The sequence below is a fragment of the Octopus bimaculoides genome, chromosome 19 (assembly GCF_001194135.2).
Source record: "Octopus bimaculoides isolate UCB-OBI-ISO-001 chromosome 19, ASM119413v2, whole genome shotgun sequence".
In the NCBI taxonomy this organism is placed as follows: Eukaryota; Metazoa; Mollusca; class Cephalopoda; order Octopoda; family Octopodidae; genus Octopus; species Octopus bimaculoides.
In genome coordinates this window covers 53346039-53363481 of record NC_068999.1, presented here as the reverse complement: position 1 = coordinate 53363481, position 17443 = coordinate 53346039, and the positions used below count along the sequence as shown (strand labels likewise).

The 17443-nt window shown below is 34.8% G+C and overlaps 1 protein-coding gene across 1 annotated transcript; it reads right to left on the bottom strand.

Moving 5' to 3' along the window:
* Window positions 1-2942: 2942 nt before the first annotated feature.
* LOC106875389 (uncharacterized) lies at window positions 2943-15956 on the bottom strand (the record flags this gene model as incomplete). The annotated part of the gene is made up of 8 exons (XM_014923498.2): window positions 2943-5819; window positions 6386-6507; window positions 7357-7437; window positions 8468-8588; window positions 9685-9770; window positions 10373-10507; window positions 12167-12348; window positions 15712-15956. Coding segments are annotated over 8 exons (1371 nt in total), but the record flags the coding sequence as incomplete, so codon positions are not given.
* Between the last annotated feature and the right edge of the window lie 1487 nt (window positions 15957-17443).

Here is a 17443-nt window from a genome sequence, read left to right as displayed (position 1 = left end):
AAAAAAAAAAAAAAAAAAACAAAAAAAACATCGCTGGGTCCTAATCAGGCTTTTTCAAACTAGTTGGCACGTTTTTTGATCTAAAATATCTCACTGTCCATCTAAGACGTGAGGACGAACACTAGAGAAGTTTAAGATGGATAAATGCAATTTGTGAGCCAGCAACTTATCTTCTAAATTCAAACTATGGTTTATATGGCAAGTGGCCAAGGCCATATAAAAGGGAACTATTGCGTGGAAACATTTTTTTGTTTTAAAGCTGATAGAACAGAGGTGTGATCTAAAGGCATATTCAGAGACTACATCATCCTGCACAGTAATTTATGAAAGTTTGGTTGCTATTTATAGCACGTCGAACAACTGGGTGGAGATCCTCTTGTTTGAATCGTTGTTTCGATTGACAACTAACATTAAAATAAAACACGTAAAGAAGATAGCTATTCTGGGGAACAGTCAGAGAAAGAAAAGGTCAATAGCTTTTGAAAGTCCCTCTCTAGACTGGTAAGCTTGATACAGTTGCTATTCAATCAGAACATTGGTAGGAGGTTGCAGTCTTAAAAGGAAAATAATTGATTTGAGGTACGGGAAAGAGACGTCTGATTATTGATCAGCTGGGGTCTTGGGATATTTGCATAGTAGTTCTTAAGCTTTATAAAGTTATTTTCGGGCCCTGTAGAGGAAATCTAGCATTTGAGAGAATTTTAACGTGATTTTATATATCACGGACTCCCCTGTAACAGACAGAAGATGAGGGCTCTGCAATGTCTTGCTGAATAACCTGCACAGATGATCTGTTTGTGATCAAATGTTTGTGCTGTATATATTAGTTCACTCCGTCAAAATTGACATTGCCTGCACGGGTGCACAGTATGCCACACGTCGGATGCTGAAGTGGTCGTAGCGTAAGTGTGCGTGCATATATACACAACACACAAAAATCAGTATGAGAATCCTCAAAGGTTGTGAAGTCTACCGGTTATATCTTTGAAGGTATTGATTGTATGTTCTTCAGGACTTTCCTTTGTATATAGTGTTTGTCCCTAAAGCTACTGATGAGGATTAAATTTATGCTTGCATTGAAGGATATTTTTAAGTCTCCGATCTGAGAATTGGTGCACGTCTAGAATGGGGCTTCTTGGAATCATGTGGATGATGTCTATGCACAAAAAAACCAACGATGTGTAAAAGATAGTGTCCTGTGTACAGATTTGCACGTTGTTAGATGCGACGGCAAGTATGTCCTTAAAGTTCATGAAGAACAAAAGGCATTACCAAAGCTCGGAGGATACCAGAGGGAATCAAAAAGAAACATTAGGGTAATACCGATTGATAACTTCAATTCCAAAAGCTGAAACTCATTGATAGACATCATGGAACAGGCCCCTTATCCCAGGAACGTCGAATGCTTGTTGATATGTGCAACTTTAATGACCTTGAAATTCTCTGGGCGATAGGGTAGGTCTCCAGCACATGGAGCACTACAAAAACTTAGGTACTAATAGTCAAAAGAAAAAGACAGGGCAGAGACGTTCCCTTTGTAAAGACTGGGCTTACTGAATTATTTCTGACAAGATATCAATTGCTTTTTCTGGTAGTGATCTTGTTGGATCGTTGTAACAGGTATAAACCTTTCAACTGATGGATTTAAATAGCATTCCCTGCTGCTGCTGCTGCTGCAGGCTGCCACGTTTAAGTGTGAAATTGAGTTATATTTCACGATAGCACCAGTTTTCATAATAGTCTTTAATTTACAGGAGTTGCAACAGAAAAGAATTTCACACAAGTTGCAACGAGAAAAAAAAAAAAAAAAATCAATGTATAAGAAACTTAATAGCTGTATAGAATAGGATAGGTTTAAGAGCTGCTAGATAACTAAATTCTGCAGTGCATCTTGTCCAGTATTAATTCTGTGAACCATTTGAGTTGTAAATATGTAACATCACAATTAGAATGATGTTATATCTAATTTAAAAATAAAAAAAAATTAACAGGTTAGATAAGTTGAGAAGGTACAAGTTGAATCACACGTTAGCAAACTCCTGATTAAACAGGAAACAGGTTGCTAAAATTTACTGGCCAAAATAGGTATTAGGAGTAAATTTATCCCATGATGTCAACTTTAAATGGACTAAAAAGTCAGATGTCTGCAGTATATATATATGTATATAGTCTGGTTGGCTACGTAAACCAGACAGCAACCAAAAGTAAGAAATGGAAGCCAGCTTGTTATGTTGAAAGTAGTAGGGTCGGGTTCAAAGCGTTAGGAAATCTTAACACAAAGAAATGAACTAAGACATTTGTTTTTCACATTATTTCATTTTTTTTCGTTCACATTTATTGAAATTTTTCATAGCTATTTAGAATGAACTGTCATCAAAAGATATACAGTCATCTGGAATCGTCAAAAAGAATCTGGAGTGATTTCATCACTGGAGATTCTGGACAACGGAATAATTATGGAACTGTTTATCATTGCATTTACATGATTGCACTGTGGAAAGATGGACATAGCTACAGTGAAGTGTGTACGTCGACACACGCAGACACACAAACAGACTTACGCACGCACACACACACACACACACATACATACACACAAACATTAACTCTCTGAAAGCGCACCCCCCACCCCACAAGTTGAAGCTGTCTGGTAACTGTAATGAAACAGCACCAGAAATAATGTGACAAAAATAACGGTATGTAGAAACAGATACCAGCATGAAAATTCCGTTAGAGAAAGGAACAGTCTTGAATTTTTTTTTCTTTGCAACATACTTCGAAACAAATGAATGTGTATGTATAGAAAATTTTTTAATGTAAATTTTAGCATTTCTAATCACCATTTTTCAGCATAAATTCACTCACACAAATATATATTGAGTATTAATATAAATCTATATATATCTTATGAACATTCAGACAATAAATCATTATAATATTGGTGGGGCTGTATCAATTTGTTTATTTTTAAAGGCCAATGGCATGAAATGATTGTGACCAGGGCAGTTTCCTTAGTGTGAACATATGTAGTACCAAAACATTGAAAATTTGGTTAAGAATATAGAACATAAGCAACACAATCTGTTGCACAATTCTTAAAAAAACCCAAAATACATTAAGGAATGCTGCAAGAAAAAAAAATTTCAACAAGGTTTAACTGTTCATACCTACAGAAAGAACAAAATTCAGTTTAGTAGTTAAAACTGGAAATATTGCTAAATAACTTCAAATTTAATACAGGATCTTAAATTGCTTCCCCAACTTAGGGGAATTGCAACAGAAACAGGCTTAGTGTAAAGCTAAGTATAAGAAAATGAAGGCAAAAATCACTGTATCACAGGAAATGTTGGTTATTAATAGCTACAAAGAATTAGATCCGGCTTAAGAGCCACCAGATTAAGGAAAACCTACTCCTTAGCTTTAGTTTAATACAGAAATAACCATTTGTATCTGTGAACACAGAAACAAAACTTGTATGACCGTTAGTAAAAATTCCAATTTTTAATCTGATCAAGATCACACCTGTAAGGAACCAGGCATGCACCAGCCTTGAGAAATATCAATGGAGAAAGCTGGTTATACACTGACTTAGAGATGAAAATCTATATTAGTAGTTTGGCCTTAACAACCACTTAATTATTTAACAAAGCTCAAAAAAGGTGTGACACTGGCATGAGAAAGCTGTCTTTGTCAGCAACAATTACACTTAACATTGTCCACCTTCCTCTTGTTTTTTTTTTTTAATATGCAGATAATTCAAAGATGAACAGTCTTAAAATGGCAACCGACACCTAACCCACTGTCGTATTTTTGTTATCTCAATCAGAAATAGATCTGTGCATCTCGAAATAGAATATCCTTAGTTCTTTAAGAGTGGAGTTAGAGAGTTCTACAAAACATCAAAATATGATGGGAAATCTAAGAATTGTTGGGGAGGAAAGAGGAGAAAGAGTTATGCTCAAACCAATTGAATGGTCAAGCACCACTATTAGAATCAAAACTTTACCAAGAAACTTTGGGGTGGGGAAGAAAGGAATTAAGAGGAAAATGATACTTCCAAACACAGAAAAAGGAAAAAAAAACGTCCAGAGTCATAGAGGCATTATATTTTAGTGTTGTGGAGGAGGAAGGTGATGATGATGGTAAGAAGGAGGCAGTGTAGTTCTGGGGTAGGGTGTTACATCCATTTTTGTGGAAGAAGCTGGAATGATATACAAAGTCTTTGCAATAATACCCACAGAGAGGTAAGTTACTGATTTCTCTAAATGAAGAATTTCATTTAGACACTTACAAACAATTCATCAGAGAAAAAATTAAATTAAAAACGTTAAATTCTATTATCAGAATAAGCTTACTGGGAATGTGATAAACAAAATGCAAAAGATTTTAAAATTGAAATTTCTTTTCAATACTAATTCAATTAAAGTATAGCTGTACCCGCCTCAAGACAATAGTGCAATTTTAAGTTAGAAATCTTGGGTAAGCTCTGCAGAAACAAGAAATTAATCTCTTGAAATGAGAAAAGAAAACTAATAATATACTAGTTATCAAAACTTAAACATATCTAGAAATTACCATTAGCAAATTATTCATAATATAATTTTATTTTATTTTAATTTTTTTCCATTTTTCAAAATCATTTAAGATGGTTTATAGATGTTAGCTTTTCCATAAAAAACTGTCACATGCTCCTCTTAGCATTCAGTGTCCCCAGAATTATTTATATATTTCCTTTGACGTCCACTTCCACCAAATTACAGAAAAAGGAAATCACTTGTTTAACTTTTCATTTGAATTTTATATATATATATATATATTTCATTTTTTTTATTTCTTTATATTCAATTTAAAATATAACAACCAAGGTAGGTAATTGGTCAAAACTTGGTGAATTGAAAAAAAAAAAAAAGTTTCTTTTAAAGAACTCAGTTGAAACCCCCATGTTTTTTTTTTTTGAATTTTTTTTTTTTGGTAAATGTGTTTTGTTATATCAATTTATGTCAGGATATTCATCAGGAACTTTAGAAAGAGGGATAGCAAGTAAATAGATTCAAATTATAGAACGAGATATACAATAGAAAGAAATAGACAGTGAGTCAGTGATGCTGGCTGGGAGCATCAGTAGTTTTATACATATATCTTTTTTTATGTTTTGTTTTTGACTGACAAGATTTTGACAAATGAAATAGAAAAATGAGCAAATCAAAACTTCCAGTATCAAGAAGCAACAACGAAGATTTTAAGATCAGAAATGGCTGTTGCCTAGATATCTTCACAAACAGATCTTCATTTCTTTTTTTTTTTTCTGTTAATATTTTTTTTGTTTAGCAATTGTGAATATCTCATTCCTTTTCCTTCCATTTTTTCCTTTTTTCCTCGCCCTTTGTTATCTTTTATAATCATAATAATTATTAATATTTTTATTTTTCTGGTTCAGGCTCATCAGCTTTTTTCTCTTCTGCTTTCTCTTCATTTTCTGGTTTTGAATCTTCTTTCTTATCCTTATCAGCTTCTTCAATTTTTTCGTCTTTCTTCTCCTCAGCCTTCTCTTCTGAAGCCTTCTCTTCTGCCTTTGTTTCTTCTTTCTCTGCTTTATCTTCCTCCTTCACTTCTCCATTCTCCTTTGGCTTATCGCTATTGTCTCCTTCCTTCTTTTCTTCATCTTCTTTGGCATCAGCATTCTCCTCTGCAGCATTCTGAGCATTCTGTCCCTTGTACTTCTTGGTCTTTTTGATGACACCAGCTTCTATTAAACTGTAAGCCATATCAATGATGGTTTCTTTACATTCTTTTGGAGTAATACCAAGGGTCTCCTTCATCTAAAAAGAAAATTTAAAAAGTGTTAAATATTTCAATGAATGAATTTCAACAATACAACTAATTATTGAAAATATACACAATGCTTTTAACATTCTGTAATCCTTGTTACACTTCTAATCTAGACACTAAACTTGTTCCAAATGGAAGAAAGAATTCTTAATTTCAAACTATTTACGATCATTGAATTATTGTTGAACACCCCACTCTGAAATATTTGCAAGTTGTGATTGCTGCTCAATTCAGATCAAAAACATTTATGACTAAAAACAGTTTAGCTAAAACCTCTTCATCTATTCTGCAGGTATATTGTAAACAAAGTGGAGGTGCAATGGCCCAGTGGTTAGGGCAGCGGACTTGCGGTCAGAGGATCGCGGTTTCGATTCCCAGACCGGGCATTGTGAGTGTTTATTGAGCGAAAACACCTGCTCCACGAGGCTCTGGCAGGGGATGGTGGCGAACCCTGCTGTACTCTTTCACCACAACTTTCTCTCACTCTTACTTCCTAAACTTTACTACAACCAGAAGAAAAAACCATATTTGTAAGTAAAGGGAATTTCATAGTTACCTTAGTATTATCCAACTTGAATATTTTACCAACTTGTGGGAGATATTTCTTGACTTCTTTATCGTAAAGACTTCGCAGTTGCAATACAAAGTTGGGGCAGTTAATGGTTGGGACGTTATAACCTAAAATGAAAAAGGAAGCCACTTTATGACATACCCAATACCTTTAAAAAACAAAAATAGAACAAGTAAAAAGGCAAAAAAAAAAAAAATTTAATGCCTCAAAATTTTCAAAGAACGTGAATTTTTAGCTCTTCATTTTATTTAAAGAATGGTGTTCCGTCAGTGACAAGACTATTAGGACGTTATGTATTTTAAAAAGTTTTTAACAGCATTTCTTACTTCCTTAACTAAATACTTTAAGTACATTATTTCAGAAGGAGATTGATTGTCTGCACTTAGTTTCCCCTGAAAGGCTTACTACTGTCTCCTTTAGTATCGGATTAACCTCGATTGAGCAAGCATAGCAAAACCATTTAAATTCAATCTTTCTTCAAGGCACACTGCACTTGCTCCCATATTATCCATTTCTAAGGCAGCAACGTGTGATTTACAGATCTGGTTGCTATTTCTAATAGGTCAAGTAACAGTGCAGAGGTTCCAACATTAATAAGGAAACTAGTTTCACCTATTTCAGTTCTGATCTTGCAGATATGTAACCAAAACATGGAAATCCATTCTTTTTACTTTCCAAAGTTTAAAACTGCATTTGATGTATGCTTTCTTTAAGAAACTAGTGAAATCTGGTTGCTATTTCTAACAGGTTGAGAAACCCTGTAGAAGCTCCCTCATTGGCTTGCAGCAGTTTCCTATCTTAACAGTGCAATACATTGTTATTCTTCTGCTCTTTACCAATTTTTAGATAAAACTGAACTACATTAATGCCAATGCTCATTCATACTTGTGACATACTGATAGCTTTCATGATTATTTGTTGAAATTTCATTATAGAAAAATAAAAATGTTACTAACCTTGAGATTTAAACTCCTTGGCCAATACTTGAGCAATATCTTTCATCCACATTTCATTAGCGTGCACAATGAAACGTTTTCCTGAAGAGAAAACAAATATAACTTGGTTATTATGTCAAAATGGGGAAAAAATGAAATATGGGACATTAATCTAGTAACAGACATGGCTTATTGTGAAGGCGTGTGGCTTAGTGGTTAGGTTATTTCGCATGATACCTAGCAGGTGTTTTTGCGCAAGACTTTATTTCATGTTGCTCCAGTCTGCTCAGTACTTGTATTTCAAAGGACTAGCCTGTGTCATGCTGAATCTCCATGGGAACTGTGTTAAGAGTACCCATGTTTGTAGAGTGCTCAACCATTTGCATGTTTATTTCATGAGCAGGCTGTTCTGCTGATCAGACCAACAGGGACCCTTGTCATGATAACTGATAGAGTGCCAGTTAGGCTCATTATGAAGAGCAATTATAGATATAAGGCTACACATTTTAGGTGGGTGCCAGCAACAATCAGACCAGCTTCAGACTGTAAACAGTCATCTTTAAAGTAATCCCCAGACAAAACATTGCCCTTTGGGGAAACTGCTTGGTGTTCTTTGGTCTGAGTGTGAAATAATTGGTTAATTAAACTACCAATGCTGGTGATTCAATCAGTTGTTGAAGCTGACTGGTCAGCTCAAGAGAATAGACATAACTATTTCAGCCATAATCATACCATTTTTTTTGCAGAATATTGTAATCCAGACAACCTTATGCAACACAGCCTTTTTAAGGCAGCCTAGAATGATTTGAAGGCAAATTGACTATTTCTAGCAGATCAAGTGACTTTGTACAGGCTCATTTATTTGCTCATAACTTTTGCCTTCTTGTGTAGATTGAGCATTCCAACATTATTAGGACATTTTATGGTCCCTTAGGTGTTATAACTGATTATGCTTTATTTTATTTATACATAATATATCTATGACTATATTATCCAATGTACCGTTCTTCAACCATTAAGATAACGGCATAATTCAAAGTTAATCGGTTCATATTTCTTGCAACTTGAGGCAGGTGTGTGGATGCTGTCATGTTGGATGAGAAAGATTTTTCAGTGTTTAATTTCTTCTTACCTGCAGCTTCCTCCAGGGTCATAGCTTTGACATGAGCACTGGCCACATCTCTGACATCAACAATTGCAAAGTTCAACTTGGGAATGACCAAACTGCTTCTCTCCAACAACACTTGAACAATCTAAAAACAATTTAAGAGTAATATAGAAAAATTTCAGATAAAACGAGTCATTTACTTTCTTGGTTACTAAATCCCCTGCACAACTGATTAATTTAGCCATATGCCAGCCCTGATAAATTATGCCCACCCCATCCTAATGTCAGTCCTTTTGTATATCGTGAATACTGTTCTGTGTCATTTTAAGAGAGAAGCAAAGTTTGAGAGAATTTTGATATTTCTAGCAGACAATGCAAGCACATTAGATGCCACGAGGAAAGAAATCATCAAGTCTGATTGATCCAAGTGGTGAGGAGGGTCGGCTAGCTTTTAGCTTATTTCAGGTAGTCATTAGGTGCAGTCTGTGTAGTAAGAACCCTTGCTTCCCAACCACATGGTTCTGAGTGAAGTCCCACTTTGAAGCATTTTGGGCAAGCATCTACTAAAACCTTGTGAATGGATTTGGTAGATGGAGAAACTACATGTAGAGGTGTTGCTTGTACACAGTTTCCATGTGTTTGTGTCTTCTTGTCTTGGCATCATAGTTGTAAAATGATTGCCACTGTCATCCAAGGAATCTCATCCATTCCCAATGTTCTCTATGATCATGTCTGGTTCCCTTACTTGAGAACAGGTAAAAGTTGGTGACAGGTAAGGCATCTGGCCATAGAAAATCTGCCTCGATAAAACTCTTCCATACAAGCATGGAAAAGTGGATGTTAAAATGATAGTTGTTAAATTAAATTGGAGCTATTGATTCACTGGAGTATGTTATTTCAAGAGAATTATTATAGAAATTGAATAATTTTATTAAAGTGTTGAATAGAAGAATATGAAAAATAGGAGTGTGTGTGAGTTTTTATGTGGTATTTCATGGTAGATGTTGATATGAGCCAGAAGTGGCTAAAATAAGAGTGATGATTGGACAAGATGTTAATGTTTTTTATCTCATGAAAAATATTTTGAAGCCTTTGTGAATAAGCCATAGATTCCATTCTTGTTAACTCTCACTGAAAATTCAGGGGAATAGGAATGTATAATAGAAAGGCGGACCTAGATTAATACAACTATTATTCTATCTGTACAGAGTCAATAAATGTTATATAAACAAGTAACATACCTCTGAACTGTAGCATGTAGTTCCTGGCAGTACTGGACCCATCACATATGAAGGGTTAATTACAGTAAGCTCTATTTTATCTTCATCTAAAATATACAAAAAAATGGACTTAATATTTGAGAAAGATGAAACTATTTCACTGAAATTCTACGAATACATGGACATGCATTGTTTAAAATAGTCAATATTTTGGCCCTTGTATCTACTCCACTTAGGGAAATATAACTAAATTTAAAACTGTAGCTTTCATAGCAAAATCCTATCTGCACAACAAAACCAATTTCTTAAAATATGATTGTAATACTTGAAATCACAGAAGCATTTATATGATAATTTGAAATGGGTATTGATTCTGGAGCTAAAATTATATTCATATTTTTACTATGATCTTAAAATAAAGAAAGAGACTGAGCATGCCAGACTAGTGTCTAATACAGAACAATTTACTTTAAAACACCACTTAAATAGTTCTAACTTTGCTATTTCCTACAAAGACATCATTAATCAGCCCCAAAACACCCAGTAGATTACTTTACACCTTTTCTTTTGCCATCAACAAAAACTCTTAGACCATTTCCACACCAATTCAAAAATATACCATTTACAATACTACACTACCAGCTGATAAAACACTCTCCCAATTGTTCTTAACCAACCCTCACAATAAAGACACCAGTGGCCTTCTCACCTGGCAGTTCCTTGATGTACTCCCAGCCAGCCTTTTCTGCAAGGGTCTTACATTTGCCATAAGGATCCAGCTTGCTAGGATCAGACCAAGCTTCTTCAGTGAAAGCTTTTGAATCTCCAGCAGCATCACCATGGCCTGCAATAAAAAAAATAACTGCCTTAGTAATACATTTCTACACAGAAAAAAACATGTCAGACAAAAATATAGAAGAATAAGTTGTGATGCTCATTAATAAAGAATTTGGGAAAGCCTTGTTAAAACGTAGATTCCCATAGTACTTTGATTTGACACTAGTTATAGTTAAGTTAAAATTCACCGACAGGAAAACAATACAATTGATTTTTAATGATGGTCAGGAAGTTAAAAAGGCCAAACAACTAAAACAATATCCTACAATACCTGTATCAACTAGAACCTCTGTGTTCATTCAATATGCTAGAAATAGTAGCCAAATCTTCCATAACTGCACTACCATTTTAAATAGGGAAAGGATATATTGGACAATATATTCTTGGGCATATCCCTAAAGACATGATTGGAATATCTCTGATCATAGGTTGCCTTGATCAAGGTTGAGCTTTGATTAAACAAGAACAAATCAATGGATAGGGCCTTAAGTAAGTATTGCAGCTATTGTTATTATAATATACTTGTAGTGAGGTAATAGATGTTATTTAGCTAGCTTTCTTCTTGCTCTGTTGTACTCCTTCAGTGTATATAATCTTGGATATCTTTCTGAAACAGGCATTAAGTCATTGTAGGAACAAGTCATGTAAGCTTTAAATGTTAAATTCATATTCCACAGAATGCTACATTGACACAAATGTTTCACTTAAAATTCTATGTGAATAGGTATTTCCTTCCCAAATGCAAGTGATGAAATCAAAAAAGTCATCAAGTGATTAAGAGAGAAAAAAAAGGATAGTTACAATAGTTACTTCCTTTTAACATTACCAAAATAGAAGTGCTTTGTAAGAGGAAACTCCAAGTTTTAAACACATCATATAAAGTTTTTAACCTTTCAGGAAACAACCACTTTAGAGCTTAGAGATGGTTAACAGATGCTCATGGAGTTGGCTAGAGTTTATTATTTCAATATGTGGAGTCAAAAACTGTATGGCTGTTTTTTTTGTCCATCCTTTTTTTACACCTCCTCAAAATAACTAGTCAGGAATTTTCAATAAGAAATATTTTAGGCTTGTAGCTTTGACACTATATCTCTTGACACAAATGGCCATTTCCTGGAATGTCATCACTCAACAAACCCGCTTTATGTCATCAGAGAAAATGACATGCAAATAGCAACTGTTGACATCATTAGCTAACGACCATGTAAAAATTTTGTTTTAATGTCTGGTATTATCTGGTTAGTTTAGCTTGGAATATGTGCCTCACACTGCTTATCTGTATGTATGCGTGTCATTTCAAGCAAATTTTCTGTCAGCTATGTTGTGGTTATTAACCTTGGTGATAAATATACATACATTAACAGCTAGCTGTAATTAATAAGAACACATTTAAGTAAAACAATGGTGCCATGTTAAAGTAAGAATATATGGTGGAAAACAAAGAATACAGTTTAGAAAATTAACAAGGTTTTTCATATTTTATTGCAAATTAGTCGGCCGATGTAGTGAGCTTAAAGCATTCAGCTGTAAAATATATTTGTTACCACAATAGTCAAAACATTTCACTGCTTGCAGATAAAGAAGCAGGATATATTTACCAGGCACCATTTTCTCAGACAAAATATCATACACATTTGTTCCAGAAGTTGATAGGAATCATACTTACATGTGATAGCAGCTGAAGAACTGGTCATGACAACCCTTTTGACTGTCTTGGCAGCCACACAGGCCTTCAGAACAGCTAATGTCTCATCGACAGCAGGTTGTACCAATTCATTATCATCTTTCGACTCTTTGTTGGGAAATGGACTGATGACATGAATAACATATTGACAACCTTTTACTGGTCTGAAAGAAAAAAAAAAATGGAAGCAACCATAATTAGAAAATCCATTGTTACAAGAAATGGATACAAAGTTTTAATTCCTACTAGATATATCCTATCTGTTGCTATCAAAAACAAAAGGAATAGCTGCACATGAAACAAAGCTAGTTTATTAGGACACACAGTCACCACAATAAGAGTGACTAGACCTTTTGCAAATGTAATGCTTATTTATTTACATCGTTTTGAAGTAATTATGCATTATCTTGTAGCTTTAAGACTTTGGTGGTGTTTGTTTTGTTTTAGAATGACATTGTGGTAGGTGGAAGAGGCTGAATCTACCCAGTTTGAATGTAAAACAGCTGGAATATTTGAGCTGGATATGGCAGGTTTAAAGGGTTAATTAGATACAAACACAAGATTCTTGATTAGAAATTTAACTAGTCATTCTTTGAAATTGAAAATTCGTGAGCCAGTGTATGAAGCACATCTGTGATCCAATGATGTCATTGATGCATACCAGTTTGGAGGCCAGCCAGCTGGTTAATATCAGTTTCAGACACTCAAGTCCAAATATTCAGCTATTATGAAAAACATTTAAAAGTTATTTTAGTAACATATTTAAATAACTTAGTCAAGAGGGGAACTTAGCATATATGTGATTTTGTTACCAAGTTCAGCACCTGCTCCACATTGAAGTAGATATCTAGATCTATAGTATAATATTAAACTTCATAAAAAAACAAAAACAAAAAAAATCCCTAATTATTTTTATAAACATCTGGTGTTAGGAAGAGCATCTACAACAGACAGTTGGACTCTAGACAGCTCCTTGCTAGCCAGCTCCACATCAAACTCTCCAACCCATGCCAGCATGGAGAGAAGACATTAAACAATGATGATGAGGAGAGTGACTGCTAGCCATAGTATACTCACTCCAACGAATTATCTAAATCCAGGTTTTTTTTTAAACATTATTCTGGCCATTTTTGTTTAATGTATTGTAAGTGAACTGTGGGACAAGAGCTAAGAAAGGAGTTAAAAATGAAACCTGATAGGGTCTGCAATTTCATTTTCTTTTTCATCCATAACCTCTTGCAATTTATTTTTAGGGGTAAACCCAAACTAGCCTTTCTACCTTTAGATATCTTAGAGCTGACAGTTCAATCAAAGATTTGCACTACCAATTCAAATAGTTATACTATTGTTTTGGAAGCTGCAGAACTCATCTCTGGTCGAAAGAGAAATCTTGAAATGTCCACTGAACAATTTATCTCCAATGCAATAGCAACTGGATTTAGAAGCTGAAACAGGCACCCTTCCCCTTGAAGCACACCAGCTCCTATATTTCATGCAAAATTTAAAAGCTGTTCAACTAAAATAGAAACCCAAGAAAAATCAGAGAAACATTTAAAAAATATTCCAAATAGATGTGCACAATAATATACATTTGCAAAACATTTCAACACTGATAGAAGTTCGTTTTCCATGCCACATAGGCAATATGGTTCAAGTTACTTGGGTCATTTACTCTGCAGAAGGTTTACATATTCAAATTCTGCCTCTAAGAAGTAACTTTAAAATTGATCTGACTGTGAAACATACAAGTAGTCAGTAGAGAAAGTAACAAAGCTTTCAATTAAAATGGATTGACAGAATCATTGAAGTACCTTGCAGTAGTTGCAGTTCTATGTTCTGAGTTCAAATACCATCGAAGCCAACCATGTTTTTTATTTTTCTTATTTGTTTACTTCCCACAAGGGGCTACACACAGAGGGGACAAACAAAGACAGACAAACAGATTAAGTCGATTATATCGACCCCAGTGCATAACTGGTACTTATTTAATCGACCCCGAAAGGATGAAAAGCAAAGTCGACCTTGGCAGAAGTTGAACTCAGAACATAATTGCAGACGAGATACCGCTAAGCATTTCGCCCGGCATGCCAACGTTTCTGCCAGCTCGCCGCCTTTTATCTTTCTGGGGTCAAAATACCAGAGCAATTTAATCAACTAACTTATATTACTTAACTTTCAGAGATGAAATTGTATACTTTGAATTTACATAGCTTTTTGACTGGTTTTTCCGAAATGAAAACTATTATTTTGAAGTAGATTCAGCTGTTCAGTACCAGCAGAGTTTTGGCTCAATAAATAGGAAAGAGAGCATCCAAATGCCTGCCCCAATTGGTATCAGAATTGCAATCACATCATAGAAATCTCAAAACGATGAGATAATGCATTATTAATTGAAAACTGTGTGATCAAACCTATTGATGGGGCAGGAAGGGTCACAGAAACCCTAGGCTTTGAAGTGAATTTTAAATGAGTTGAGACTGTGTAATGAAACCTCAGGTTGCATTTAAGAGCATATCTTAAAGAAAATGTTATTTAAAAAAAAATAAGGTAAACGTTTATTCCTTAAGTAGCAAGCCTGAAACTTTAGGTGATGAAAGTTGGTGTTGAGGATTTCATACGTTTTCAAAAGACATTTACACTCAATAGAATTGAGCTTTGTATATTGCAGATACTAATCTTATCTGATGAACTATCTGCCAGGGGTAGAAAATATGGATAGATGATATGAGCAATTAATTATTAACCCTTTAGTATTCGAATTACTAAATGTAATGCTTATTTAATCACACTGTTTTCAATTAATAATGCATTATCTCATAGCTTTGAGATTTTGATGATGTGACTGCTTATTTTTATTATAACATTGTAGGATAGGTGTGAGAGGCTGGATCTAGCTGGTTTGACCGTAGAACAGGTATAATATCAGGACCGGATATGGCAACTTTAAACGCTAAAGGGTTAAAAAATATTTTCACATCCATGTATCTCTATAGTAACTGTTGAAATGATATTCGAGTCAAAACATTAAGACCCTTCTCATGGTCTGTATCTTCAACAATCTGTACATCCTACTTAACGTGAATATACTATAAGAACATCACAATGCTGCAGTATTCGTCTTGAAGTACTTCTTACAGATGCTTTGTGATGACGAATACCGCAGTATTCAGCCTTCTTACAGTATATTTATGTTAAGTGGGATATACAGATTGATATTAGGTACTAATACTATAACTGTTGCTAATAGACACACGCTATATCTCCAGAGAGAAAACAGGGATAGATAGACAGACAGACAGATAATGAGAAGACATGGAGTAATATACAATTTCTATCTCTGGTACAAGACTACATTTTGAGGGAGGGGTAGAGGCGACTAGTTTTTCACTGGTTCATATCTTATCGATGACAAGTTCACCTTAGGGAGTTTGTAACTCAATGTATAAAAGGGACCGAGTAAATACTGCAAAGCATTTCGTCCGACGCTCTAATGATGTATTTCCTTAAGGGTTAGCAGGGATACTTACTCTTCCCATGCATCAGATTTACTGCTGTCCACCTCCACCAGCTCGAGCTTATTAGCAGCTTCTGGACATAAGTTTTGCAAAGCCTTCACCTTCTCCTCTTTCTTTTTCTCGTCGTCCACATTTGGCACCACTCCTCTCACTTTATAGCTGTTCTCCTGAAGTTGCTTGATGATATAAGGAGAAACAAACCCAGATGCACCAGTCACCAGAACCACTGAAAAATAAGGAAAAGATTGTAAGGTCAGAAATAGTTAAATTTACGTATAAAAAAAATTCATGGTAAAATATTAAGATACAGCGATAATTATGAATCCATCCTCCCCCAACAACCCTAGATCTTGCAAAAGAGCTAATACTTTGGTAATGTCAGCTTTTTCACAAGCCTAATTCTTGCAAGAAACTTAGTTCACTTCTCTTCCACAATTGCCGCAGAAGATTCAGGTCTCACCTTGCTTCTAGTACAGATCATCGTTATCTGAGCTTATTAAATTTGCTGTATCTTTGTACCTTATGTTTATATAGTATGTATGAATGAATTTGCTTACACGTGCGTATGCAAAATGAAAGATTTTGTATTTGTTGAAGTCATGAAATTTAAGAGCTGTTTACAGAAAGAAAAAAAATTCTGAAGGGATAGGTAAAAATATAGAAACTATTTCACACTTTCAAAAAAATCAGCTATTTGTCTAAATTAGGTAAAAAAAAAAATCCCCAAAACTTTAAGTGTAAGAAAAAGCACACCAAGAAAAAAATTCTCTTCCTTGGTCGGACGTGAATGGGATGGGAAATATAAGCCTCAGAAGAACTTTCATACACCGTTGACATTCTTCAAATGTTTTGTCACATCACCGAGTCTAATACTGTCTTCTATAATCATTCTTGCTTGCACCAGTTAGCAAAACCAAAAAATTTAATTGCTTATTTAAATACGGGGTCATGTGCAATTAGAGCAATGTGGCTTAAATTTGTGTGACTAGGTAGAACTATATTATATTTGTAAAAGTTGAAACCGAGGAGCCTGAGAGATATTTGACGAACAAGAAGAGAAGAGGGAAGCATTTAATTGGTTTCACTCATTGGGTTATAGTCATAACGGAACACTTCCTTCTAGCATAAAGCCAATTACTTCAAAATCCAGTAGTTATCTCCATCGATCACGGCACAAGTGAATTTGGACAAGATGTGAGCTCAACAGAAAGGCAAATTAACATACTAGAGTATTTTGTCCGATGCTCATAAACGCAGAAACAAAATATGCTTAGTGGGTGCAGACCCAGATCCAAAATTGTTTACGGACAAGGTCGACTTCATTCAATCTTAATATCAAAACATACACAAGTATAATAATAATCTCTTTTTACTATAGGTACAAAGCCTGAAATTTGAAGGAAGGGGACTAATCGACTACATCGACCTCAGTGATTCACTGGTACTTAATTTATCGACCCCAAAGGGACGAACGGTCGACCTTGGCAGAATTTGAACTCGGAACGTAAGGACGGACGAAATGCCACTAAGCATTTTGCCCAGCGTGCTAACGATTCTGTCTGTTCGCCGCCTCAGTAATAATATTTGCACATCAATCAAATCAGACAAATCCAATAGAAAGTGACGTTCAAATCGCTTTGGCGATGAAGTTTTCCAAGATGGGTGTTCATTGCCACAAAGAAAATTTTAAGGGAAACACTTGCACCCCTCTCTATTCCCGAGCCTATGTCACCCCATCGGTGTG